This window comes from Oryctolagus cuniculus, chromosome 2, assembly GCF_964237555.1.
Source record: "Oryctolagus cuniculus chromosome 2, mOryCun1.1, whole genome shotgun sequence".
NCBI classification, from domain to species: Eukaryota; Metazoa; Chordata; class Mammalia; order Lagomorpha; family Leporidae; genus Oryctolagus; species Oryctolagus cuniculus.
The window spans coordinates 912,912-940,004 of record NC_091433.1 but is presented as its reverse complement, the minus strand read 5'-3'; the positions used below and the strand labels follow the sequence as shown (position 1 = coordinate 940,004).

General features: G+C 47.8%; 1 protein-coding gene across 6 annotated transcripts in view; it reads left to right on the top strand.

The window, feature by feature from the left end:
- POLN (DNA polymerase nu) overlaps positions 1-27,093 on the top strand; it is a 209,975-nt gene that overhangs the window by 129,553 nt on the left and 53,329 nt on the right. For all 6 annotated transcript variants that reach the window (XR_007915845.2, XM_051836667.2, XM_051836672.2 and 3 more), the window contains 3 exons: positions 4,641-4,698; positions 5,658-5,735; positions 7,227-7,341. Coding sequence is in view for 5 of the 6 variants with exons in the window: in XM_051836667.2 (XP_051692627.2) it covers positions 4,641-4,698; positions 5,658-5,735; positions 7,227-7,341 (251 nt within the window). In the remaining variant the exon portion in view is untranslated. The remainder of the gene's footprint in view (positions 1-4,640; positions 4,699-5,657; positions 5,736-7,226; positions 7,342-27,093) is intronic.

Sequence of the window (27,093 nt, the reverse complement as noted above, 5' to 3'; positions counted from 1 at the left end):
AAGGAAGACCTTTCTCTCTGTCGCTCTCTCTCTCTCACTGTCTAACTCTATCTGTCAAATAAAAATTTTTTTTAAATTTAAATGTGATGTATTTGAAATATACTTAAGTGGTACAGATAAATTTAACAGTAGGCATCTCAGGAGTAGACACCTAGCCTCGTGGCTGAGACACCCATATCAGAGTAAGTGTGTTTGATCCCTGACTCCAGCTGTCAGTACTGTCCCTTGGAGGTAACACTGATGGCTCAAGTCGTTGGATTTCTGCCACCCACATGGGAGACCTGGATTGAGTTCCTACTCCCAGCTTTGGCCCTGACTTGGCCCCAGCCACTGTGGGCATTTGGGGAGCTCTTTCTTCCTCTCTAAAAAGTACCAAGAAAATAAAATTAAAATATTAAATTGAGAAGAGACCAAGATGGTGAAATAGGGAAGGAGCTTAGCTCTATTTTAGAGGAAGATAGTTAAAAAATGTGCAGAGTGCAATCTCAGGGAAGAGTTACAGGGACAATGGTAGAGGAAACTCCTCGCAAATTAGAGAGAGACTGTGGATCTACGTGGAAGGTGTGGGTGCGCACAACTCAGGACTCCAGAGCCGAGAGCCTCAGCGCCAGCTTTGGAGGGTGAGGTGAGACCAGACTGCAGCAGCCCAGCCACTGGTGATGGAGCTGCGGGAAGAGCCTGGTTGCGTTCAGCTGCATGCCCCATGGGGAACTACACCTCCTAACCAGAGGAAAAAGGGGGCCACATTTCTCTCTGTACCACGTCGCCTGGCACTGGTGTCCTGTAGCCAGCAGAGGGAAGGCGGACACATTTTAGACGTACAGATCAAACGCTCCAGCTCATGTCACATGCCCAGCAGCCCGCCGAGAGGAGACGGCTTGCGTCTGGCTGGGAGAATTGACAGGAGGCTGGGTGCTTGTGACTGTGGGAGCCTTGTGTGCTGGGACTGCTGGTGGACTGTGGCTGTGCAGGAGGGCACAAGGTATGGCTGAGTCTTTGAGGAGTCACTGTGGGTGGCTCCACATGCTCGGGGCTCCCTGGTTCCCTGGTGAGGGTCATTGCTGCAGGATCTGAGTTCACACCGAGGACTGCACGGATCCTTTGTGTGCTAATTGTGGCAGCATGGACTAGTGCCCAGGCATCAGTCACTTTGGAGAAGAGGTGAGTGTGAGACTATGCCAACAGAACAGATCAAACCTCTCCCTGATTAAAAAAAGAGAGATCTACCACACCCAACTTGGGTGTCACCTTGGATACCCCCCTCACCCTGGAGCACTGACCACACCCTGCACACACCGCTGGATACTCACTGGAAGAGCGGACACTCCGCTAAGCCACAGAGGCATAGCCCAAAGATAAAAACCACCACAGGAGAAAAAACCAACAAGTTTCTCTACAAATGCCTAAAAATAAACAGAATTCAAGAAACAAGAATAAGGAAGACAACATGACGTCCCCAAAGGAACACAACAACACTTCAAACACAGAATGTGAAGATGAAGAGACTGAAGAGATGCTGGAAATGGAATTCAAAAAATTGATGATAGGATTACTTAGAAGTAATCAGAAGCAGGCTGGCACCGAGGCTCACTTGTCTAATCCTCCTCCCGTGGCACCAGCACCCTGAGTTCTAGTCCCAGATGGGGCGCCGGATTCTGCCCCGATTGCTCCTCTTGCAGTCCAGCTCTCTGCTGTGGCCCAGGAGGTCAGTGGAGGATGGCCCAAGTGCTTGGGCCCTGCACCTACATGGGAGACCAGGAGAAGCACCTGGCTCCTGGCTCCTGGCTTCGGATCTGCGCAACACCAGCCGTAGCGGCCATTTGGGGGGTGAACCAATGGAAAAGACCTTTCTCTCTCTCTCACTGTGTAACTCTGCCTGTCAAAAAAAAAAAAAAAAGTAACCAGAAGCAAATCCATGAATTAAAGAAATCCATACATGAATAAAAAATTACCCCCCCCCGAAATTGACATTTTAAAGAAAAATCAAAATGAAATATTGGAAATGAAGAATTCAAAAGGTAAAATTAAAAATGTGGTGGAAATCCCTAACAACAGACTTGGTGAGACAGAAAAAAGAATATTCAAGTTAAAAAACAAATCTCTGGAAATTTTACAGTAAGACCAAAAAAAAAAAAAAAGTAGAAGAAGAAATTAGATAACTAAAAAGCAGTATTAGAGATTTGTGGGATACTATCTAAAACCCAATGTATGGGTCTTAGGAGTTCCTGAAGGTGTGGAAAGAGAATGAATTAGAAGTCCTTTTTAGTGAAATAATTCCCCAAATTGGAGAAAGGGGCATCCAAGTACAAGAAGCACATAGAACTCCTAATAGACATGGCCAGAAAAGATCTTCCCCACAACACATTGTTAGTCAAACTCTCCACAGTAAAACATAAAGAAAAGATTCTAAAATATGCGTGAGAGAAACACCAGATTACTTTCAGAAGATCTCCAATTAGACTTACAGCTGACTTCTCGTCAGAAACCCTACAGCCTAGGAGAGAAGGGCAAGATATATTCTAAATCTTAAGAGAAAAAACTGTCAACCCAGAATACTGTACCCTGCAAAGCTCTCATTTATGCATGAAGGTGAAATAAAGACCTTCCATAACAAACAGAAATTGAAAGAATTAGTCACCACTCATCTAGCCTTACAAAAGATACTTAAGGATGTGCTACACACAGAAACACAGAAACATGGTCATCACTATGAAAGAATGTGAAGGCAGAAAAATCTCCCAGTAAAAGTACAAAGGGAATCCAAAGTAAATAATAGGAATATTTATGGAAAAATGGCAGGGCCAAGTGGTTACTTATCAGTAGTCACCTTGAATGTAAAAGGCCTCAACTCTCCAGTTAAAAGACACAGACTGGCTGAATTGGATTCAAAAAACAAAACCCACCTATTTGCTGCCTACAAGAAACACATCTCACCAACAAAGATGCACACAGACTGAAAGCGAAAGGGTGGAAAAAGATACCCTCTGCCAACAAAAACCAAAAAAGAGCTGATGTGGCAATCCTAGCATGAGACAACATAGACTTTAACACAAAAACTGTTAAAAGAGACAAAGAAGGTCACTATGTAGTGACTAAGGGATCATTCGATAGTAAGATGTGACTATAATAAATGTGTACACAATTATAGGGCATTTGGGTCTTTAAAAAATTTTAATGGATCTAAAAGGAGACATAGAATCCAATGCAATAGTAAAGGGGGACTTCAACACCACCTTTTTTTTTTAGATTTTATTGATTTGATTATTTTATTGATTTGATTATTTATTTATTTGATTATTTAAGAGGTAGAGTTACAGACACAGAGAGAGAAATAGAGAGAAAAGTCTTCATCTGCAGGTTCACTCCCCAAATGGCCTCAATCGCTGGAGGTGGGCTGATCCGAATCCAGGAGCTTCTTCCAGGTCTCCCCATGTGGGTGCAGGGACCCAAGCACTTAGGCCATCTTTCACTGCTTTCCGAGGTCATAGCAGAGAGCTGAATCAGAAGAGGAGCAGCTAGGGCTAGAACCTCTGTCCATATGGGATGCTGGTGCCACAGGCGGAGGCTTAGCCCACTACACCACAGCACTGGCCCCCAATACTCCTTTTTCAGCAATGAGCAGAGCAACTAGACAGAAAATCAGCACGGAAACAACAGTTAATCGACATTACAGACCAGGCCAGCGCCGCGGCTCACTAGGCTAATCCTCCGCCTTGCGGCGCCAGCACCCCGGGTTCTAGTCCCGGTCGGGGCACTGGATTCTGTCCCGGTTGCCCCTCTTCCAAGCCAGCTCTCTGCTGTGGCCAGGGAGTGCAGTGGAGGATGGCCCAAGTACTTGGGCCCTGCACCCCATGGGAGACCAGGATAAGTACCTGGCTCCTGCCATTGGATCAACACGGTGCGCTGGCTGTAGCGTGCCGGCTGTGGCGGCCACTGGAGGGTGAACCAACAGCAAAAGGAAGACCTTTCTCTCTGTCTCTCTCTCACTGTCCACTCTGCCTGTCGAAAAAATAAATAAATAAAATAAAAATAAAAATCGACACTACAGACCAAATGCACCTAACAGACTCTACAGAACTTTTCCTCCTGCAGTTGTGGAACACACATTCTTCTCACCGGTGCATGGAACTTTCTCTAAAATTGACCACAGGCTAGGCCGTACGGCAAATCTCAGCAAATTCAAAAAAATGGAAATCATACCATGCATCTTCTCTGACCACAGTAGACTGAAGCTGGAAATTAACAGCTTGGGAATCTCTAGAACAGACGTAATCCCAGGGGACTGAGCAGCATGCTCCTGAGTGAGCGTCGGTCACAGAAGAAATCAAACCCATCGAGGAACAGCTTTTCCCATACTATTTGTTGAGCTCTTTACTTAGTATAGAGTTAATCGTCTGTGTATAAAGTCAATTCAAAATGGATCTTAGTAAAAAATAACATTGGGAATAGGAGGAGGAGGAGGAAGAAGGGTGGGAGGTTGGGTATGATGAGAAGAATCACTATGTTCCTGAAGTTGTATTTATGAAATGCATGAAGTTTATCTACCTTAAATAAAAGCTTTCTGGGGAAAAATATACTTAATCTGTCAAAAAATATAGATAGATAGATTTCAACTAAAGCTATTCTCCTTTTCTTAACAGAATATCCAAGGTATCTCCAGGCACCCAATTCATATTACTAAACCTCAGAATACTAAAGGTAACACATTCCTTTCTACTTTGCTAAAACCTTGGGTACTATTTTTTTTAAACCTAGGGATGTTTGTAATTGCTTTTCTATACAACGAATGGCTTCACTTTCCTGAAGTTTTCCTCTTTGCTTACATGACAAGAGTTTAAATACACATTTTAAAAAAATTTTAACAGCTAAAATGATAGGGTAACTCCCTTTCAACAGTTTGCAAGTTAAAATAGATAATAATTATACAAGGGAAATAGCTCCCCTCCTACCACCTGTCCCCCACCAACTCCCCTCCAACTTCCCGATAAAGAAAATACGCACGCACGCACGCACCCTGGCTTTTGTTAAAGCCTGAAAGTTGCTGAAAGCGCCCATAAAAGGACACAAACAGCCCTCTTCCTTCTAAGCTGTTGCACTGAACTGCTGACAGCCACAGCTCTGCTCCACATCTGAGCAGACCGGCACTGTTGCCTCCTGCAGTGACCTCTCCTCCCGTGTCACTGCTGCCCCCTTTGCTCTGGGCACTGCCTTGGATTCAGACAAAAGCAAGAAGGCTGAGAGTGGTCCTTCCCAGAACGCACAGTCGTGCTGAGCAGGCCCCCTGGGGAGTGTAACAAGCTGCTCTGCCTCCTACAGCCCTTTACATGTCCAGGGCGAAAGTCGAGTGTGGCTCTCATGTAGATCCTCTTAGGAGGGAGGCTCAGAAAGTCTCCAGATAGCTTGTGTGAATGTACTCACTTGTCAATATTTGGTATTTTCTTCACTGGGAATTCTAAGCAGAATGAAAAAGTTCAATAAGAAATATAGTTAACTTCTAGTAGTAGTGTTATTTTAAAATCACAGTAATAAAAATAAATCAGAAAAACTAAAAATCTAGACTTTTGACCTCAGAATGATTTTTAAATAACTCTGTATTGAGGAATAGCTGGGCCTGCTCGTGACCAAACTCACTGTGTACCCTTGAAACAACAATTCAGGCAAAGAAGATGAGATTCTCACTATCTCCCCAAGGGCCATGTTCGTCTCTTCTGCAGGCCACACCTTCCTGGCAGCAGGTACGTGCGAGCCGGGTCAGAGGCCACCATGTGTCCCTGTAGCTCACTTAATGCATTTCCACACAGCTCAAATATTTAGAAATGGAATAATCTAAAGGTACTTAGAGGACTTGAGTCTAAGGCAGCTGTTTGAATGAGGCGTTTTCTTATGCACAATAAATAGCAACAGGTCCTTTTGCTTACTGTATGCAGATTCCAAAGACCCCTGCGTGGTTGCACCCTGTCTGTCCTCCCCTCCTTTCTGTCCTCACCACTCCCTGTTCCCTCCTCGCTCAGTCACCACAGCCCCACTGGCCACCCTGCTCTTCCTGCTTTGGGACAGCTGGCCCCGCCTCACACCCTTGCCCTGGCCACTCCTCCTCCCCAGGGCCACGATGGTTCTCCAGGCCTATGCTAGTGCCACTCCCTGATGAGACCTGTAGTGGGATGACTGCCCCATTCAGAACAGCAGCTTCCCTAAACACACACACTCCCTAACCTCATTATCTTCTCCCATATTTTTTATTTCTCACCTTTTTAAAAAAATATTTATTTTATTTGAAAGAGTTACAGAGAGAGAAGCAGAGAGGTATTTCATCCACTTGCTCACTCCCCAAATGGCTGCAACAACTAGGCTGGGCCAGGCCCAAGCCAGGAGACAAGAGCTTCATCCCTGTCTCACACGTGGTCAGGGGCCCAAGCACTTGGGTCATCCTCTGCTGCTTTTCCTGGTGCATTAGCAGGGAGCTGGATCAGAAGTGGAGCAGCCAGGACAGGAACTGGTGCCTGTATGGAATGCCGGCACTGCAGGCGGCAGCTTTACCCGCTACACCACAACACTGGCCCCCTTTCTGAACTTCTTTTTTAAAACAATTTGTTTATTTATTTGAGAGGCAGAGTTACAGACAGAGAGAAAGAGACAAAGAGAGAGGTCTTCCACCCACTAGTTCACTCCAATGGCTGGAGCTAGGCCAATCTGAAGTCAGGAGCCAGGAGCTTCTTCCAGGTCTCCAACATGGGTACATGAGCCCAAGGACTTGGGCCATCTTCCACTGCTTTTCCAGGCCATAAGAGAGAGCTGGATTGGAAGAGGAGCAGCCAGGACACAGACTGGTGCCCACATGCGATGCTGGTGCTGCAGGCAGAGGCTTAACCTGCTGTGCCACAGCACCAGCCCCCTCAACTTCTTACGTAACGAATAACTTATTCAAATTGGCCATCTCTCCCTACAACTTACGCTCCATTGGGGGAAGCACAGAGGAAGCCTTTTCTAAAGATTTGGTTTACAGAACGTGTGAATGAACAAGTGAACAGTGCTGGCCTCTCAGGAGGCGCACGAAGTCCCCTGGACTTGCAGACAAAGGGAATGGCCAGTGGCCCTGAAGCCAGAGGATCCTGGCACGTGGGTGGTGGGATGTTGGCCTTGACTCTGCGGTGGGGGGTGGCACGGGGAAGCAACAGTGAGGAACATCATTGGTAAGTTCTGAACTAATGCAAAGCTCTGTCTAACAGACTTCTCGCAGATTGAATTGCGCATTCTTGCGCATTTGTCTGGGGATGCAGAACTTTTGAAGTTATTCCATGAATCTGAGAGAGAGGACGTGTTTTCCACTCTAACTTCACAGTGGTAAGATCGTGAGTACGGAATGCTATCAGATCTACAGGAAGGCAAAGTGACTTGGAAAGCTTCACGTTATTCCAAGGCTATTCTCATAAGAAAGAAATTTCACTTTTCTCTAGTAGCTATGATTTCGAAGAGAGGAGTAGATAACTAGACCACCAAGAGTTTCCTGATTCTGAAAGAGCTGATGACTCTTCACCGCTTAGAAAGAGGTGTGTCTCGGCCGGCGCCGCGGCTCACTAGGCTAATCCTCCGCCTAGCGGCGCCGGCACACCAGGTTCTAGTCCCGGTTGGGGCGCCGGATTCTGTCCCGGTTGCCCCTCTTCCAGGCTAGCTCTCTGCTGTGGCCGGGGAGTGCAGTGGAGGATGGCCCAAGTGCTTGGGCCCTGCACCCCATGGGAGACCAGGAGAAGCACCTGGCTCCTGCCATCGGATCAGCGTGGTGCGCCGGCCGCAGCGCGGCAGCCATTGGAGGGTGAACCAACGGCAAAAGAAGACCTTTCTCTCTGTCTCTCTCTCTCTCACTGTCCACTCTGCCTGTCAAAAAAAAAAAAAAAAAAAAAAAAAAAAAAAAAAAAAAAGAGGTATGTCTCTAGAGAACGCAGTAGATACGTCGGGAGAAAAGAGGTGTGTCTCCAAAGAACGCAATCGATGTGTTGGGGAAAGTGCAGCCACCATGCACGGTGCTGGCCTTGGGCTGCCTGCCTCTCAGAGGAGAGCAGATGGTCCCACTGTGCCCGTCACCACACTGCTCCTCCTGGAACCCCTTTTCCCTCGGCACCCCTGCCTTCCTCACCTGTCATCTGCTCCCCCCAGGAGTCACCCTACAGATGTCACTTCCGGGTGTCCCCACCCCACACTAGGGTCAGCTCCCCATGCTCTGGAGCCCCCTGCGCTTCCCTCCAGGCGTATGGGCTCCACAAGGCCAGGACTGTGTCCCCTTATCCCAGGCAGGTACTGGCCTCCAGCTGCCCGCTCTCCAGGCTGCCCCCTTGCAGTCAGCCTGGCTGGTCCTGAGGGGCTTTCCTTCCCCTGGGCTCACACAAGCCTGCCCTGGGAACCTCCCTGGCCACCTGTCTGATGCCCTCACAGCACTGCTGCTTCCTGTCTGGTGTGTACCGTGTTGCTGCGGCGTCAGCTGAGGGTGAGGGCGATGAGACCACATGTGCTCTGCTCCCTGCTGGGACTCACCAAGGATGTGTCCATTAAATGAATAGTGCAGAACTCAAACGTCTCTCCAAAATACCACCGTGAGACCCTCATTTGAACAACAAAATGCAGGGGAAACTATTTCATGTAAGGGGAGCAGAGAGTGAGAATGTTGTTGTACCTGAATCGGGGCTTTAAAGAGTCTGTATTTGTAGAAGTAGAGGAAAGGAACGTTTGCCAGGCAATGGAAGACGGGCGACGGATGCACAGGACGAATCTAACAGACAGCTGAGTGGAGCGGCCTCGGGAGCCAGGTCCCACTCAAGGCGCCAGCCTTAATCCCCAGACCTGCTGTCTCCAGGGGCCTTCTCTTATCTGTCCCGTCCTCTGCCCTCCCCTCAGCCCTGCACCTGACCCTCTGGGACACTTCCCTTTCACACAAATGGCCTCTACCCTGGATGTGGTCCTTTTTCAGACCCAAGCTGCCCACCTCGGAACTCCCATAGATCCTCACTTTGGCCTCACTCCCATGCACCACCCTGCCCTGTGCCTGTCACTTTGTGTGGCATGTGGTGGTGTCATTGGTGTCTCCCTTTAGCTACTCCTTGAGCTCCAAGAGCCCAAGGTCAGTCCCCAGTTCCTCCTGGGCACTCAGTGAGGGACTAAGGCGCGGACCAGCGGGTAAGTGAAGACACCCACAGACCCCTTCACTCCTTGCTGTGCTGCAGAGGGCTTTGTGCTCCTCTGTTTTCTCCCAAGGTGCTGGAGACAGTTGTAAAGTGGTGGTGATTGTATTCACTGGAAACTCGGGCTGCCTGGCCTGAGGAGGACTCTGAGTGCTCTCAACCTCTTGTCTCATCAGCGGCTCCCAACTTTCTGATGCCCACAAATCTACTCTTCTTAGTCTCCAAAATGTACCTCCCTCCTCCATGAGGGACAGCGTAGAGGGCCCCGCACATGGACGCCTGCACTTCCTTCCACTCTGCCTTGATGTCTGTGAATCCCCACTCTCCCAAGGATCCTGCCTTGAGGTCAGGGCTGCGCTTTGTTAATTTCCAGGCTTCGCCCACATTCAGCTGTCTGTGAGAATGGCTCTCAGAGCTGTGCCGTGTGCAGCCAGCACAACCTTGCATGGCCGGCTTCATCCACAGTCCCCTGTTTTCCAAGTTTACTCCAACACCATTAATACCCACACTGACTTCCTTCTTCCCCTGTACTGAAAACAAGATTGTTTAGGGTTGTCCTAAAGGTTACCCCAGCATGAAATCCTGTCTTCAACCTGCTCGAGAACATCCTTTATATCATTTAGGTACACAGTAAATCTATACTGAATCCCTATAGTTTCTCACAGTTATGTCATCCTTACTTTCTAAAACAACCTTGAATTTTACCTACTTGGGCTTTTCCTTCAGTTTGAAACCTGGAACCCCTCACATCTAAGGCAATGATTGCCGTCTCTCAGGGTGCAGTCGCCCCTGAGGTTCAAGGCCAGCAACACCAAGCAAGGACCTTTCCCCCAGCAAGGGGGGACCCAAAGGCCCTTCGGGTCCTTATTCCACAGCCCCGCCGGCCCCACCCTCCGCAGTGTGCTGTTCACCCGCTCTGTCTGCCCGCTGACCCTGAGGAAGCCCTCTGCTCCCAGGTTGTCACCGTTTTTTAATTCAGATACAGGGGAACGTTCAGCTTCGTGGTTGTGATTCCACGTGGGACGTCTGCGTCTCACTTCAGAGTGGCTGGGTTGCAGTCCCAGCTCTTCCCAGGTCCAGCTTCCCGCACATGCGCACCCTGGGAGGCAGCAGTCATCACTGGCGCAAGTGGGGTCTCTGCCACCCATGAGAGACACCTAGACTGAGCTTCCAGCTCCTGGCTCCAGCCTGGCTCCGTCCCTGCTGTGACCTGAAGTGAACCAGCCAGTGAGAGATTTGTCTCTCTCTGACTTTGAAATAATTTTCTTAAAAAGATACAATTCACAGACCATAAAATGCCCTCCCCTTTTAAGATTTATTTTATATATTTGAAAGGCAGAGTTACAGAGAGAAAGAGAGGAAGGTCTTCCATCTGCTGGCTCACTCTCCAGATGGCTTCAATGGCCCAAGCTGGGACAAACCGAAGCCAGGAGCCAGGAGCTTCTTCTGGGTTTCATGTGAGTGTGTTGGGCCCAAGGACTGGGACCATCCTCTGCTGCTTTCCCAAATGCATTAACAGGGAGTTGAATCAGAAGTGGAGCAGCCAGAACTTGGGACTTGAATGGGTGCCCATAAGGGATGCAGGTGCTGCAAGCCATGGCTGTAACCCACTGTGCCACAGCAATGGCAGAAATTCCCTCTTTTAAAGTTACCACTTCATGTTTTTAGACATCCACTAGGTTGTACAACCATCACTGCTATCTATTGTCAGAACATTTTCATCACCCAAAAAAGAAATTCCATGACCATTTAACTGTCACTTGAGCCACTGGAAACTACTAACCTACTTTGTCTCTGTAGATTTGCGTGTTCTGTACTTACCACATTGATGGGGTCAACAATATGGACACTTTTGTGTGACTGGGTCCTTTGGCCCTTCACTGAACATAAGGTTTTCAAGGTTTATTCATGTGTAGGAGGTAACAGTGACTCATTTCTTTGTATGGCTGAAAATATTCCTTTATGTAGAATACTATATTCCACATATACATTGCAAGTAAGAAAATATCATTTCGTTTATTTGTCAGTTTATCTATTGATGCATCTAATGGGTTGTTTCTACCTTTTTACTAGAATAATGTGTTGTCGATGTTTGTGTACAAGTTTTTATATGGATGTGCATTTGGTATATACCTAGGAGAACTGTTGAGTCATATACTAATCCTATGTTTAACTTTTTATTGTGTGTGTGTGTATATATATGTATATATATATATGTATATATATATACACACACACACACACACACAAATGTTTTAAAATATAAATGTTTTAAAATATACAATTAAGTTTTTAAAATATACAATTCTGTGGCAACTATGTTTGGTGTTTTGAGGAACTGGTAGACAATTTTCCAGAGTAGTCGCACTACCGTGCACTGCCACAAGCAGTAAGTGGGCTTGCCACTTCTCCACATTCTCACTGACGCTTTCGAGACCTTTCTGATTGTAACCATCCTGCTGGGTGTGACGAGACATCTCACTGTGGTTTTTATTTGTGTTTCCCTAAGCAGGGGTGGGGAACCATTTTTCTACCAAGGATCATTTGGGTATTTACAACAACATTCACAGGCTGTACAAGATTATCAACTTAAAAATTAGCCTGCTGTAGATTTATTAAATTTCAAGTCCTACCTGCGATTGTCTTGGCAGGGCCAGACCAGGTGACTTCAAGGGCCGGGGGTCAGACGTTCCCCACCCCTGCCCCAGTGACTGGTGAAGCTGAGCATCTCCCAGCTGTCACTTAGCTCTGCCTCTCTCCTCCCGTACACAGGGCTCCCCAGAGTGTTCTGCTGGCCCACCTTTCTCTGTATACTCGTGCTTCTTCCCACTCGGCGTCCTTTCTTAGCACTGTCACTCTCCCTGCATTTAGGATACGAGTAATTCAGAATCGCCACCACGTATAATAGATCTAACAGCACCCCTGCCCTCTCTGGAGGACTGGAAAGTCTTGTTTAGGTGGGGAGATTATTTTACTTATTTGTTTAACTCTTGAGCTTTCTGCCGTTTTGTGGTTGACTGGAATTAGTGCCATGAATTTTCCTTTACGTGTATAAGAGCATTTCTCTGTGATTCACAATGAGTCTTGGTGCACAAATCAAAAGCATATTATTTTTTCAGTGGGCTCAAAGTTACTCTGAATGTCACTAACCAAGTATTAAGATAAAACATTTTGGTCAAAGTACTAGGCAAAGGGTATAGATAAAGCAATGTCAAGAGGCAAACATATAGCATTAGAAACAAGGAAAGATCTATCAACAGTCTAAGTTGCTATCTCAAAAAATTTGAGGAGCTAGTGCTGTGGCACAGCAGGTTAAAGCCTGGCCTGCAGTACTGGCATCTCATATGGGCACTGGTTCAAGTCCCGGCTGCTCCACTTCTGATCTGGCTCCCTGCTGATGCACCTGGGAAGGCGCCTGAGGATGGGCCAATTTCTTGGGCCCCTGCACCCATGGGAGAGACCTAGAGGAAGCTCCTGGATCCTGGCTCCTGGCTTCAGATCAGCTCAGCTCTGCTCCAACCAGTCGGCCATTTGGGGAATGAACCAGCAGATGGAAGACATCTCTTGTTATCTCTCTGTCTCTACTCCTCTCTATAACTCTACCTTAAAGATAAATCTTAAAAAAAAAAAAAAAAAAAAACTTGAAAAAGAAGAGCAAAGTAAACCCAAAGCAAGTAGAAGGAAAGAAATCATAAATATAAAAGCAGAAATCAATGAAACTGAAACCAAGAAAATACATAAAATCAATGAAGCAAAAGCTGATTCTTTGAAAAATCGATACAATTTACAAACTAACAATATTGACAAAAAATAAAACCCTGTAGACATCATAAGTAGAATAGGATATTATGAATAACTATTTTTAAAATCAACAATTTCAAATATGTGGACTAATTTCTTGAAAATCGCAAGCTACCAAAACCCAAGATGAAACAGATGACCTGAATATTCCTAAACTTCTAACGAAATTGAGTCTGTTACTCGAGAGCTCCTAAAAACAGGGACGTTGGGCACAGCATGGGACATTCCCATCCTATGACAGAGTGCCTCTGATCCAGATTCCTGCCAGTGTGCACACGGGAGCAACAGATGAGGCTCACGTATGTGGACCCCTGCCACACACTTGGGAGACTCAGGTTAAATTCTGGGCTCCTGGCCTCACCCTTGCTGCCCTGACTGTTGTGGGCATTTTGGGAGTGATTCAGTAGATGGAAGATCTTTCTTTCTCTGCCTTTCAAACAAAATGAAAATAAAGAAATGAACAATTTTAAATGCTCCTTAAAAAGAAACCTTCAGGCCCAGATGGCTTCACTGGAGAATTTTACCAAATGTCTAAAGAAGAATTAACACCAATTTATACAACCTCTCCTAAAAAAAAAAAAAAATCACTTCCTAATTCCTTCTGTGAATCCAGAATTAAGCTTAAGACCAAAACCAAAGAAAGTTTTTTATATATATTAACAAAAAAATAGTCAATATCACTCATAGATGCAGAAATCCTCAAAATGTTAACAAACCAAATTCAACAATGTATAAAAATAATTATATATCATGTTCAAATGGGATTTATTCCAAGGGTACAAGGCAGTTTCAGCATTCAAAAAATGAAATCAGAACCGGCATTGTGGCATATTTGGTAAATCTGCTACCTGCAATGCAGGCATCCCATATCTTGGCTGCTTCACTTCTGATCCAGATCCCTGCTAATGGCCTAGGAATCAGCAGAAGATAACCCAAGTACTTGGGCCCTGCCACCAAGTGGGAGGCCTGGAAGAAGCTCGTAGCTCCTGGTTTCAGCCTGGCCCAGTGCTGGCCATTGCAGCCATCTGGGAAGTGAACCAGTAAATAGAAGATATCCCTCTCTCTCCCTCTCCTTTCCCCTCTCTCCCTCTCTCTCTCTCCCCTCCCTTTTCCTCTCTCCATGTAACTCTGACTTTCAAATAAATCAGTCTTTTTTAGAAATGAAATCCATGTAATTACCATGTCATTAAGCTAACAGGTAAAAATAACATATTCGTATTAATTGATGCACACATAGAGTGACAAAATCAATACCCATTCGTGATTTTAAAAAAATCTTAGCAGAGGTGGCATTTGGTTAGCAGTTAAGATACCACTCAGGATGCCTGCATTCCATATTAAAATGCCTGAATAAGTCTAGCTCCGCTCCCAATTCCAGCTTCCTGAAAGTGCACACCCTGGGAGGTATCAGGTGATAGCTCGACTGATTGACCCTGGGTAGGAGACCTGCTTTGGGTCCCTGGCTCCCGGCTTCAACCTGGCCCAACCCCAGCTATTGCAGGCATTTGGGCAATGAAATAACCTCTCTCTGTGTCCCTTTCCCCTCAAATAAATAAATGAATAAAATTTGAAAAAATTCTCAGCAAACTAGAAACAGAGGGGGACAACTTCAGTTTACTAAAGAACATCTTTGAGCAAAACAAAACAACCTCCAGAAAACACTATGTTGAAAGACTGGATGCTTTCCCTTAATATCAGGAACAGCTTATTAATGTTGAATATTGATATTCTAGCCAGTGCATAGGAAAAGAAAAATAAATGTCATATGGATTGCAAATGAAGAAATAAAACTGTCTCTATTTGCACATGACAAGATTGTCTGCATAGAATAAATCTCAGGAATTACACAAAAGAAAAATATTTTAACTTCTAGAACTAGTAAGTGGGTTCAGAAAGGTCAGAAGAATGGAGACACAAAAATTAGTTGTATTTCTATAAATTAACAGCAAACATACAGAAATCAAAATTAAAAGCACGATGCCATTTACAGTCACTCCAAAGAGAATGAAATACTTAAATATTCATTTAGCAAACTATGAACAAACATCTGTGTGCCTAAAATTACAAAATGATGAAAGAAATAAAAAATATCTAAAGACACATACCATGTTCATGGAACAAAAATCTCAACATACAAATATATTAGTCCCCCTAAATTGATCTATAGGTTCATAATGCAATCACTATTAAAACATGGGCAGTTTTTTGTAGACATAGACAAGTGTATTCTAAAGTATATTTGAAAAATCACAAACCTTAGAATAGCTAAGACAATCTTGATTTAAAAAAAGGGGGGGGTGAGCGCTGTGGCGCCGTGGGTTAACCCTCTGGCCTAAAGTACCAGCATCCCATATGGGCGCCAGTTTGAGTCCCGGCTGCTCCACTTCCAATCCAGCTCTCTGCTATGGCCTGGAAAAGCAATAGAAGATGGCCCAAGTCCTTGGGCCCCTGCACCCACATGGGAGACCCAGAAGAAGCTCCTGGCTCCTGGCTTCAGATCAGTGCAGCTCCGGCCGTTGAGGCCAATTGAGGAGTGAACCAATGGATGGAAGACCTCTCTCTCTCTCTGCCTCTCCTCTCTATGTGTAACTCTGACTTTCACATAAATATTTTTTAAAAATCTTTAAAAAAAGAATAAAATAGGGAGGAATCACTCTACCTAACCTTAAAACAATATGTGGTCATCAGGAGAGTGTGGTGTTGGCAGAGAGACGCATTCAGATCCGTGGAACAGACAAGAAGCCGGGGACAGACACAGACATATGTGCTTAACTGGCTTTTGTCAAAAGACTAAATATATCAGGAAGACAATAATTTTCTTCAGATTTATATCAGACTGGTTACACAGAAAGTCAACTTGAGATGTTCATATCTACACTGTGTATTCTATGTGTCTTTCCTGCATTTTATTTTATTTTTTAAAAGTGCATTTATTTGGAAGGCAGAGTTACAGAGAGAGGGGGAGAGGCAAAGATAAATCCTCCATCCACTGGCTCACTCCCCAAATGTCTGCCTTGGCAGGGGCTGAGCCAGGCCAAAGCTAGGAGCCAGAAGCTTCATCTGATTCTCCCAGTGCCTTCTCAGACCCAAGGATGTGCGCCATCTTTTGCTGCTTTCCCAGGCCATTATCAAGGAGCTGGATTGGAAGGGGAGTAGCTGGGACTCAAGCGGGTACCCATCTGGGATGCTGGCGCTGTGGGCAGTGGCTTAATCCACTGCGCCACAGCACCAGCCCTTTCATTGCATTTTATTAGCTTGTGTTAGTTCTTGGAAGAACTTAAACAATAAGAAGTGTTAAATGTTTTTAAGATAGTTGCTTTTAATTCCCCACCAGCAGTAGTAATCCAACATTTGTGACTTACCCTATAATTAGTTGCTGTGGAAATGATTTTTATGTTCCAAACAGAGGACTAGAATAGTACATGATGAAAAAAAAGAAAAAAAGGAGAAAAACATACTTTTGAAAATGTTTGTTTCCTGTCACTGCCTTGTTGTTTGAAACACAAAAAGAAAAAATCAATTAGATGTTATGTTCTAAAATATTTAGCAACATTTTCAAAGAATAACTATTTCCTTGAAAATCCCTCTGAGATTATATAGTTATACATAAAGGATGCCGTTTGGAAGAAACTGCAGAAATCATCTCTAAAGCCACAGTTTGATAGATGGGCACCTGTCTACCAAAGCTTCCAGGGGCTTGCCCAGGGAGTGCCATCAGCTAGGACCAGACCTCAGAGCTACTGCCTGCAGCGCCAGTGGCTTTATTTTATTATTTTTTTTTTTTGACAGGCAGAGTGGACAGTGAGAGAGAGAGACAGAGAGAAAGGTCTTCCTTTTCCATTGGTTCACCCCTCAATGGCCGCTAAGGCTGGCGCACCGTGCTGATCCGAAGCCAGGAGCCAGGTGCTTCCTCCTGGTCTCCCATGCGAATCCAGGGCCCAAGCATTTGGGCCATCCTCCACTGCACTCCCGGGACATAGCAAAGAGCTGGACTGGAAGAGGGGCAACCGGGACAGAATCCAGGGCCCTGACCAGGACTAGAACCCGGTGTGCCAGCGCTGCAGGCAGAGGATTAGCCTAGTGAGCCGCGGCGCCGGCCTCCAGTGGCTTTAAACACACATACAGAACGTGGCCATTCTGTGTTGCATAATCTGAGACCTCTCAGGTGCCTTTCCTCACAGTAATCAGGCTTTTGCCTTAATAGGAGATTTCCCTAAAGTTTATTTTTTTAAAAAAGATTGATTTTCGGCCGGTGCCGTGGCTCACTAGGCTAATCTTCTGCCTTGCAGCACCGGCACACCAGGTTCTAGTCCCGGTCGGGGCGCCGGATTCTGTCCCGATTGCCCCTCTTCCAGGCCAGCTCTCTGCTGTGGCCGGGGAGTGCAGTGGACGATGGCCCAAGTGCTTGGGCCCTGCACCCCATGGGAGACCAGGAGAAGCACCTGGCTCCTGCCATCGGATCAGCGTGGTGCGCCGGCCGCAGCGCGGCAGCCATTGGAGGGTGAACCAACGGCAAAGGAAGACCTTTCTCTCTCTCTCTCTCTCACTGTCCACTCTGCCTGTCAAAAAAAAAAAAAAAAAAAAGGAAAAGGAAAAAAGAAAAAAGATTGATTTCTAGGGCCGGCACCATGGCACAGTAGGTTAATCCTCTGCTTGCGGTGCCAGCATCCCATATGGGCGCCAGTTCTAGTCCTGGCTGCTCCTCTTCCAATCCAACTCTCTGCTGTGGCCTGGGAAAGCAGTAGAAAATGGCCCATGTCCTTGGGCCCCTGCACCCACATGGAAGACCAGGAAGAAGCACCTTGCTCCTGGCTTTGGATCAGTGCAGCTCCAGCCATTGCAGCCATCTGGGGAGTGAACCAACGGAAGGAAGACCTTTCTTTCTGTCTCTTCCTCTCACTGTCTATAACTCTACCTCTCAACTAAATAAATAAAATCTTAAAAAAAAAAGATTGTTTTCTTCATTTGAAAGGCAAAGTTACAGACAGAGAGACAGAAAAAGAGATATTTTCCATCCACTGGTTCACTCCCCAAATGGCCACAAAAGCCAGGGCTGGGCCAGGCTGAAACCAGGAGCCAGGAGCTTCATCCAGTTCTCCCACAGGGGTGCAAAGGCCCAAGCACTTGGGCCATATTCCACGTTTTTCTTAGGCACATTAGCAAGGAGCTGGATTGGAGGTGGAGCAGCCAGGACACAAACCCAAACCAGTGTTCATACAGGATGCTGGCATCTCAGGTGGTGGCTTAACCCACTGTGCCATAATGCCGGCCTCTCCTTAAAGTTTAGAAAATGCAGATTAAGGCTGGTGCCATGGCTCACTAGGCTAATCCTCCACCTGTGGCGCCAGCACCCTAGGTTCTAGTCCCGGTTGGGGCGCCGGTTCTGTCCCGGTTGCTCCTCTTCCAGTCCAGCTCTCTGCTGTGGTCTGGGAGTGCAGTGGAGGATGGCCCAAGTGCTTGGGCCCTGCACCCCATGGGAGACCAGGAGAAGCACCTGGCTCCTGGCTTCAGATGGGTGCAGCACCAGCCGTAGCAGCCATTTGGGGGGTGAACCAACGGAAAGAAGACCTTTCTCTCTGTCTCTCTCTCTCTCACTGTCTAACTCTGCCTGTCAAAAAAAATGCAGATTAAAAAACCATTTCTTGTTTGTACATTCAGCTCAACACTTTCAATCTGAAACTTAAAATTTCAGAATATAATCATGTTACTTTTGCTTGAGACCTTTTCTTGGGGTGCTTCTCTCAGATAGTCTCTGGTAAAAAATAAAACTCTTCAGATGACATGATTCTGTAGAAAATCCCAAGAAATTTACCAGAAGTATATAGGTAAGTGCGGGGGGCAGTGCTGTTATCTGAGACTCCACCTGCAGATGGTGCTTCCCTAACCAGCAGGAGTCAGACTTGGCCAGGGCACTTGCTAATGAAATGTGAGTGAAAGTGACAGGTGTCACTCCTAAGCTGAGACTTCAAGAAACTGTGTTTGATTCCTCTTTATCTCTTTTTCCCTCTGCTACAACAGCTAGTGAAATTTTGATAGATGCTACTCTACCGTTTTGTATATAAATGCTAGACCAACCTGTGATGGAATGCAATGGGGATGAGAAATAAGTTGTTCCTGGTACAGGTAGTAGGTTTTGTAGTGACTTATTATGGTAGCACACCCTTGCCTGTCATGGGACTGGAGCTGTAAGAGACTGCTGTAACAAATCCTAAAACAGGTGGAACTGACTTTGGGGCCCAGTGGAAGGCAGTTAGGAGACGTCTGTTGGAGGCTGGAGGATGATAGTTGGTAAACCTTAAACATTTGGTAGAACTGTCACTTTTGATAACTCGCAAGACAAATAATATTCCTAATGAGCCTATGACTTCAGACAAAGGTGGACCAACAGAATTTTAGAACATGCTTTTTTTAAAGATCCATTTATTTATTTATTTAAAAGAGTTACACAGAGAAAGAAGGAGAGGCGGGGTGGGGAGGGAGAGAAAGAGAGAGAGAGGTCTTCCATCTGCTGGTTCACTCCCCAAATGGCTGCAATGGCCAGAGCTGCTCTGATCTGAAGTCAGGAGCCAGGAGCCTCTTCCAGCTCTCCCACGCAGGTGCAGGGGCCCAAGGACTTGGGCCATCCTCCACCACTTTTCCAAGCCATGGCAGAGAGCTGGATCGGAAGTGGAGCAGCCAGGACCTGAACCAGCATCCATATGGGATGCCTGCACTGCAGGCAGTGGCCTTACCCACTGTGCCACAGCGCTGTCCCCAGAATATGCCTTTTTTTTTTTTTTTTTTTTTTTGACAGGCAGAGTAGACAGTGAGAGAGAGAGACAGAGAGAAAGGTCTTCCTTTTGCCGTTGGTTCACTCTCCAATGGCTGCGGCCGGCGCATCGCGCTGATCCAGTGGCAGGAGCCAGGTGCTTCTCCTGGTCTCCCATGGGGTGCAGGGCCCAAGCACTTGGGCCATCCTCCACTGTACTCCCTGGCTACAGCAGAGAGCTGGCCTGGAAGAGGGGCAACCGGGACAGAATCCGGCGCCCCGACCGGGACTAGAACCCGGTGTGCCGGCGCTGCAAGGCGGAGGATTAGCCTAGTGAGCCACGGCGCCGGCCAGATGCTTTAATAACTGTTGTCGGGCCGGCGCCGCAGCTCACTAGGCTAATCCTCCGCCTTGCAGCGCCGGCACACCGGGTTCTAGTCCCGGTCGGGGCGCCGGATTCTGTCCCGGTTGCCCCTCTTCCAGGCCAGCTCTCTGCTGTGGCCAGGGAGTGCAGTGGAGGATGGCCCAAATGCTTGGGCCCTGCACCCCATGGGAGACCAGGAGAAGCACCTGGCTCCTGCCATCGGATCAGCGCGGTGTGCCAGCCGCAGCGCGCCGGCTGCGGCGGCCATTGTGGGGTGAACCAACAGCAAAAGGAAGACCTTTCTCTCTGTCTCTCTCTCTCACTGTCCACTCTGCCTGACCAAAAAAAAAAAAAAAAAAAAAAAACAAAACAAAAAAAAAAAAAACACCACAAAAACAAAAAACTGTTGTCTACATGTGAACATGTGACAGGGTTATGTCAGAAAGAGACAAATGCTGAAATGGTGTGGCAGTATACAAGAAAGAATGAAAGGAAATAATGAGAACTCAGAAAGTTGGAATCTTGCACATTTGAATGTATCAGTGACTATCTGTAATCAATACAAGAGAAATCTGAAAAGACTTGTGAGCAGCAGAGGGCCAGTGAAGACATAACCAAAGGTGTGGCCTTAGTGCGTCCTGCTGACACACCTGAACCACCACGGGGCACCTGGAGTTCCTGCCGGTGGGCATCGTGGCTTGGAGGGAGGACAGTGAAAGCTTATCACTCCCACACACTGCTGAGCAAGTCAAGGTGCAGCGCGGTCTAGGGAGATGCCAGATTTCCTGCAGAGTAGTGCCAAAACTGGGTCCTCTTGTCCACGCCACCCAGAAAGATCTGCTTGTATTTATCTTTGAAGGCAAAGTTGAGAGCCCGGGTGGGGAAGTATCTGATGACATTGGCCAGGTTACCACGCCAGAAGGACAGGACTCCCTGCTCCTTGGGGATACGAACCACGCAGTCTATAATGCCCTTGTATTGCTTATCGGCAGTGATTTGCTTGCTGGCATGCTGCACCTGCAGCAGCAGCTTGACCCTCTCGATGGGTGCTACCGCGGTCTTGGAGATGGCCGCAGCCACTCCACCTGCCAGGAAGTCCTTGGCGAAGGACACAGCGGCATCTGTCATGTTGGAAGGAAAGAGGAGCCAGGCGACTGCAGGACAGGACTGGGTTGGGAACCAGCTTTGACTCCGGGACTCTGGGCTATATATATTAAATTTTAAGACCTAAGAAGAATCAAGGTAGTATGTCCTGTGACCTCTGACCAAGAGAGTAAGCAGTCAACAAAAGTGAACCAAAGAGGGGCCAGTGTTGTGGCACAACAGCTTGAGCCTCTGTCTGTGATGCCGGCATCCCTAGGCACTGCTTTAAGGCCTGCTCCGTTTCTTTTCTTCTCTTTTCATAAGATTGATTTTATTTATTTGAAAGGCAGAGTCACAAGGAAGAAGACAGAGGTCTTCGATTATCTGCTAGTTCATTCCCCAAATGGCTGCCACAGCTGAGGCTGGGCCAGGCTGAAGCCAGAAGCCAGGAGCTTCTTCCAGGTCTCCCACATGGGTGCAGGGGACCAAGAACTTTAGCCATCCTCTGCTGCTTTCCCAGGTGCATTAGCAGGGAGCTGGATCTGAAGTGGAGCAGCCAGGACTCAAACCTGTGTCCATATGGGATGACGGCACCACAGGTGGTGGCTTAAGCCATTATGCCACAGCACTGGCCCTGGCCTGCTCCATTTCTGATCCAGCTCCCTGCTAATGTGTCTGGGAAAGCAGCAGAAGATGGCCCAAGTGCCTGGGGCTCTGCCCCTACATGGGAGACCCAGCTGGAGTTCCAGGCTTCTGGCTTTGGCCTGGCCAAGCCCCAGTCTTTGCAGCCATTTGAGGAGTGACCTAGTAGATGTAAGCTCACTCTCCTGCTCGCTCGCTCACTCGCTCGCTCTTTCTCTTCCTTTCTCTCTGTAACTCTGCCTTTCAATTGAATAAATGCATCTTTAAAAAGTTAACTACAGATATGGTCAAATGTTGAAACTACCAGAAGATATTTTTTAAATGATAAAAATGCTGGGGCCGGCACTGTGGCACTGCAGGTTAAAGCCCCAGCCTGCAGTGCCAACATCCCATATGGGTGCTGGTTCGAGTCCCAGCTGCTCTTCCCATCCGGCTCTCTGCTGTGGCCTGGGAAAGCAGTAGAAGATGGCCCAAGTCCTTGGGCCCCTGCACCCGCATGGGAGACCTGGAAGAAGCTCCTGGCTCCTGGCTTCAGATTGGCTGAGCTCCGGCCATTGCAGCCATTTGGGGAGTGAACCATTTGGGGAATGGAAGACCTCTCTCTCTCTCTCTCTCTCTCTCTCTCTCTCTCTCTCTCTCTGGCTCTACTTCTCTCTGAAACTCCTCTTTCAAAATAAATAAGATAATTCTTTTTAAAAAGTGCTTAAGTGTCTAGATGCAAAAGTAGATGATATGTGTTAAGATGTTGTAAATTTCAATAGAGATTTGAAAACTGTAGAAAGGAATCACACATATTAAAAGAGAGGAAAAGTACCATATCAGAGGCTGAAGAGTTGGGACTGGCTGTTGCTTAGGATGCCATCGCTCATGTTCTTCAAGTCCCTGCTACTCCACTCTGATCCAGCTTCCACCTCATGTGCCTGGGAAGGCAGCAAGTGATGGCCCAAGTGGTTGGGCCCCTGACAGCCATGGAGGAGACTAGGATGGAGTTTCGGCTCCTGGCTTCAGCCGGATTCAGCTGCGGCTGTGGGGGCCATGTACGGAGTCTGAATCTGCTGGATGCAGAGGTCTGTATTCCTGTGGGCAGTCCCTCTGCCCTTGCTTCTGCAGCCTCAGTCCTGCCCACTCCCAGCCTCCTTCACACCCATGCCCTTGTGCTGCCTCTGGTCTCCAGACCAGTTGAGGCTGGTAGGGCTTACCCTCCGTGAGCTGGCAGGCAGCAGCTAGCTCAGCACGCCAACCACAGAAGCCCTGTGACACAGGAAAACAAGCCACTGTTGCTGCTGCGGCTGAAGGTCGCTCTAATTGGTGTAACAGAGAAATCAGCCTAAAAACTGGAAAGGAGGGAGCAAAGCCATCTTTGGGTGCAGAGGGATGAGTGCCTGCCTGGGAAAGCCATAGAATCAACATCAAAGAAAACCATTAAGACAATACTTAGGGCCGGCGCCGCGGCTCACTAGGCTAATCCTCCGCCTAGCGGTGCCGGCACACCGGGTTCTAGTCCCGGTCGGGGCGCCGGATTCTGTCCCGGTTGCCCCTCTTCCAGGCCAGCTCTCTGCTGTGGCCAGGGAGTACAGTGGCGGATGGCCCAAGTGCTTGGGCCCTGCACCCCATGGGAGACCAGGATAAGTACCTGGCTCCTGCCATCGGATCAGCGCGGTGCGCCGGCCGCAGCGCACCAGCCGCGGCGGCCATTGGAGGGTGAACCAACGGCAAAAGGAAGACCTTTCTCTCTCTCTCTCTCTCTCTCTCTCTCTCTCTCTCTCTCACTATCTACTCTGTAAAAAAAAAAAAAAAAAAAAAAAAAAAAAAAAAAAGACAATACTTAGATCTGAAAGAAGACTAGGTAGAAATTAATATGCATAAATTATTCTCTAAATAACCACTTAGAAAATATAATGGAATAAAAACACAGATAAAATAGTTATAAAAATGTTCAAGATCTATGTGAGAAAAGTGAAAAATAGGAAAAGCGCAGAAAAGAAGGCATAGAGGACGCTTGCTTTTATGAAGGTGCTGTTTCTGCTCACATTGCTGTTGCGTGTGGGGTGCGCATTGAGCCTGGGGTTAAGACACCAGTTACGAGGACTGCATTCCACACCAGAATACCTGGGTTCAAGACCTGGTTACATCTCCTAGCTCTGGCTTCCTGCTAATGTGTACCCTGGGAAGTAGTAATGATGCCTTCAGTAGTTAGATTCCTGCCACCCGCATAGGAGACCTAAACTGAGTTCCCAGTTTCTTGCTTTGGCCTGGCCCAGCCGCAGTCACTGAGGGCATTTGGGGAGAGAACTAACAGGTGGGGGGCTCTTTCCATACATCTCTCTTGGTCCCTCAGCCTCTCAAATAAACAAAAAATTTTAATGGTGAAGTTTCTTAATAAATAAGCCCTACATTACCAATAGTATTCTATTAATATCTAGACAAACTAATCAGTATATGATGCAAAAGACTGCATAATAATCATGGAGGTTTTTTTTAAAAAGAAGAATGATTTTAAAAAGCCAACTCTTACCTGTTAAAACATTCTCACAGAAGTATTCTAAAGCTACAGTCACTGAAATAGTAAGAACACAAAATGGAATAGATGAATAGAAAAACTGAAGTCGGCCGGCGCCATGGCTTACTAGGCTAATCCTTCGCCTGCAGCGCCGGCACCCTGGGTTCTAGTCCCGTTCGAGGTGCCACATTCTGTCCCTGTTGCTCCTCTTCCAGTCCAGCTCTCTGCTGTGGCCAGGGAGTGCAGTGGAGGATGGCCCAAGTACTTGGGCCCTGCACCCCATGGGAGACCAAGAGAAGCACCTGGCTCCTGCCTTCGGATCAGCGCGGTGCGCCAGCCGCAGCGTGCCAGCCACGGCGGCCATTGTGGGGTGAACCAACAGAAAAGGAAGACCTTTCTCTCTGTCTGTCTCTCTCACTGTCCACTCTGCCTGTCAAAAAAAAGAAAAAGAAAAAAAAAACTGAAGTCCATAAACAGATCCATACACATTTAAAATTTAGTATACAATGAAGGGGCATTAATTTGAATGAAAGATACTCAAATTACTTATGAACCATCTGACAGAGCCAGGGGGTTTTTATTTAAATGACGCTTTATACTGAAAGAGCGGGCTGCCAGTTATGTTCTTATCATTTAACAGCCAAGTCTTACAGGTATTTGTATGGATTGGGAATGCAGACATGGCAGTGTTTCTTATTTTGTTGTACCTGTTTATAGAGTACAATGTGATCATTCAGTTCATGTGTTCAAGATGTAATGATCAAGTCAGACTTGCCAATTTGTGCATTATTCTCCGGGCAAAAGAAAGAATGACCAAGTTAAGAACGATGAAAGCTACAGGAGTCCTGTAGGAGCATCCTCACAGGACACAGCAGCACAGGCTGGGGCCTCCCGCAGGGCTGGGAGAGGAGATTTAGACGCAGAGGAGAACAGGCTGCAGCCACTGCTGGTCGCAGGATGCAGGAGGGGTGAACACTCCCTGCGTAGCATTTCCTGGCCCGGCCTCTCAGGCGGCGCCTTCCTGCACAGCTGCCGCGTGGAGGGAGCGTCTTCATTTCCTTCTTAGACTCCACTGTTGTTGTCTAGCCATGAAGACTTGCGGTTTTCAGGTCAGACTGGAATTTCAGTGGTTAGCATTCTGAGCAGAAAGTGGGCTCCTAGAGATCGCTTCTGCTAGAAGTGAGGAGCTCTGTAGATGCCTGCTGCGTGTGTTCCACGGGGTGCACTGAGCATCGCAGGACAGTGTTGCTGTCGGGGCTGTCAGTCTGCATAGACAGCGTCGTCATCCATCCAGGAGGGCGGATGCCTGCTAGCCGCACCGCGCAGGTGTTTGGGGTGGGGATGATGGGCAGAGGTCAGAGAGGAGGTTGAATTCACTCTCCCCGCTCTGGCTCCGGTCTCTGGGTGTTCCTTGGCTCTGCTGGGCAAGAGCTCCCCTCGGCTTCCTCGCCCCCAAGTTCTCCCCTAGCTTCCGTAAGCATGCAGGTCTCTCCCGGTCTGGCAGTCGCCCCTTCTCATTCCTGTGCTTGCTTTTAGTGGGATCTTGGAAGGAAGAAGACAGACGTGCCACCTTTATCTAGGTGCCCAGCAAAAGATGTTCAGCAAGAAAGTGTTGCAGCTGTGTGTGGGCTGCTGAGCTGCAGGGCTGCAGGGGCAGGAAGGGCAGAGGGGAGGGGAGGGGTCCAGGCTCCAGCGGCATGAAGACAGGACTGGAGAGCGGTGTGGACAGGGTGCGGGCATGTGGGGCACCCTAAGCGCAAGTAGTGTGAGGTGAGCAGGGAGAGTGACCTGAGCACCTGTGCTGCTGGGGAGGTGCCAGACCGGCAGGAGCGTTGACCAGGCAAGCACAGACGGGGCCGAGGGCTTGGCAGGGACTCGGCACGTGGGAGCTGCTGTCGCGGTTGCCCTCAGGCTAGACGTGGCTGGTGCACGTGTGTGTGTCCAGGAGGCACATTTCTGAAGTGCACCCGGCTAATTCCCTGTCACACTAACTCCCTGACACTGACACGACCCTCTCACTGGAACCCAGGTGAGGGCGGGGCAGCCCTGTCGAGCGGCACGAGGTGGTCGTCTGCCCATCAGCCACTCCCTGCTGTGGCCACAGATGGAACGGTCGCCGCTCACGCCGTCTAACAGGGCGGCCGTACCCGCACAGAGGAAGGCAGAGATGGCACCTGCTTCTGTTCCTCCATCCAGTCGCCCTCCAGAGTCTTAGACACTCATGAAGAGATCCAGGATTGTATGCTCAAAGACAGATCTTCATTTCTGCTTTTCTGTGAATGAACGCAGTGAACACTTAGGCGTTGCCAGTGGGTAGGAACCAGTCTGGCAGTGCCTCAGGAAGTCACACATGGTGACCAGCCATTCGACACCTCGTGTACACCCAAGAGAAAGTAAAACATGTCCTCACAAAAACATACACAAATGTTTGCAGTAGTGTTTTTCTTTCTTTCTTTTTTTTTTTTTTTTTTTTTTTTTTTTTTTTTTTTTTTTTTTTGACAGGCAGAGTGGACAGTGAGAGAGAGAGACAGAGAGAAAGGTCTTCCTTTGCCGTTGGTTCACCCTCCAATGGCTGCTGTGGCCGGCGCACTGCGCTGATCTGATGGCAGGAGCCAGGTGCTTCTCCTGGTCTCCCATGGGGTGCAGGGCCCAAGCACGTGGGCCATCCTCCACTGCACTCCCCGGCCACAGCAGAGAGCTGGCCTGGAAGAGGGGCAACCGGGACAGAATCCGGCACCCTGACCGGGACTAGAACCCGGTGTGCCGGCGCTGCTAGATGGAGGAT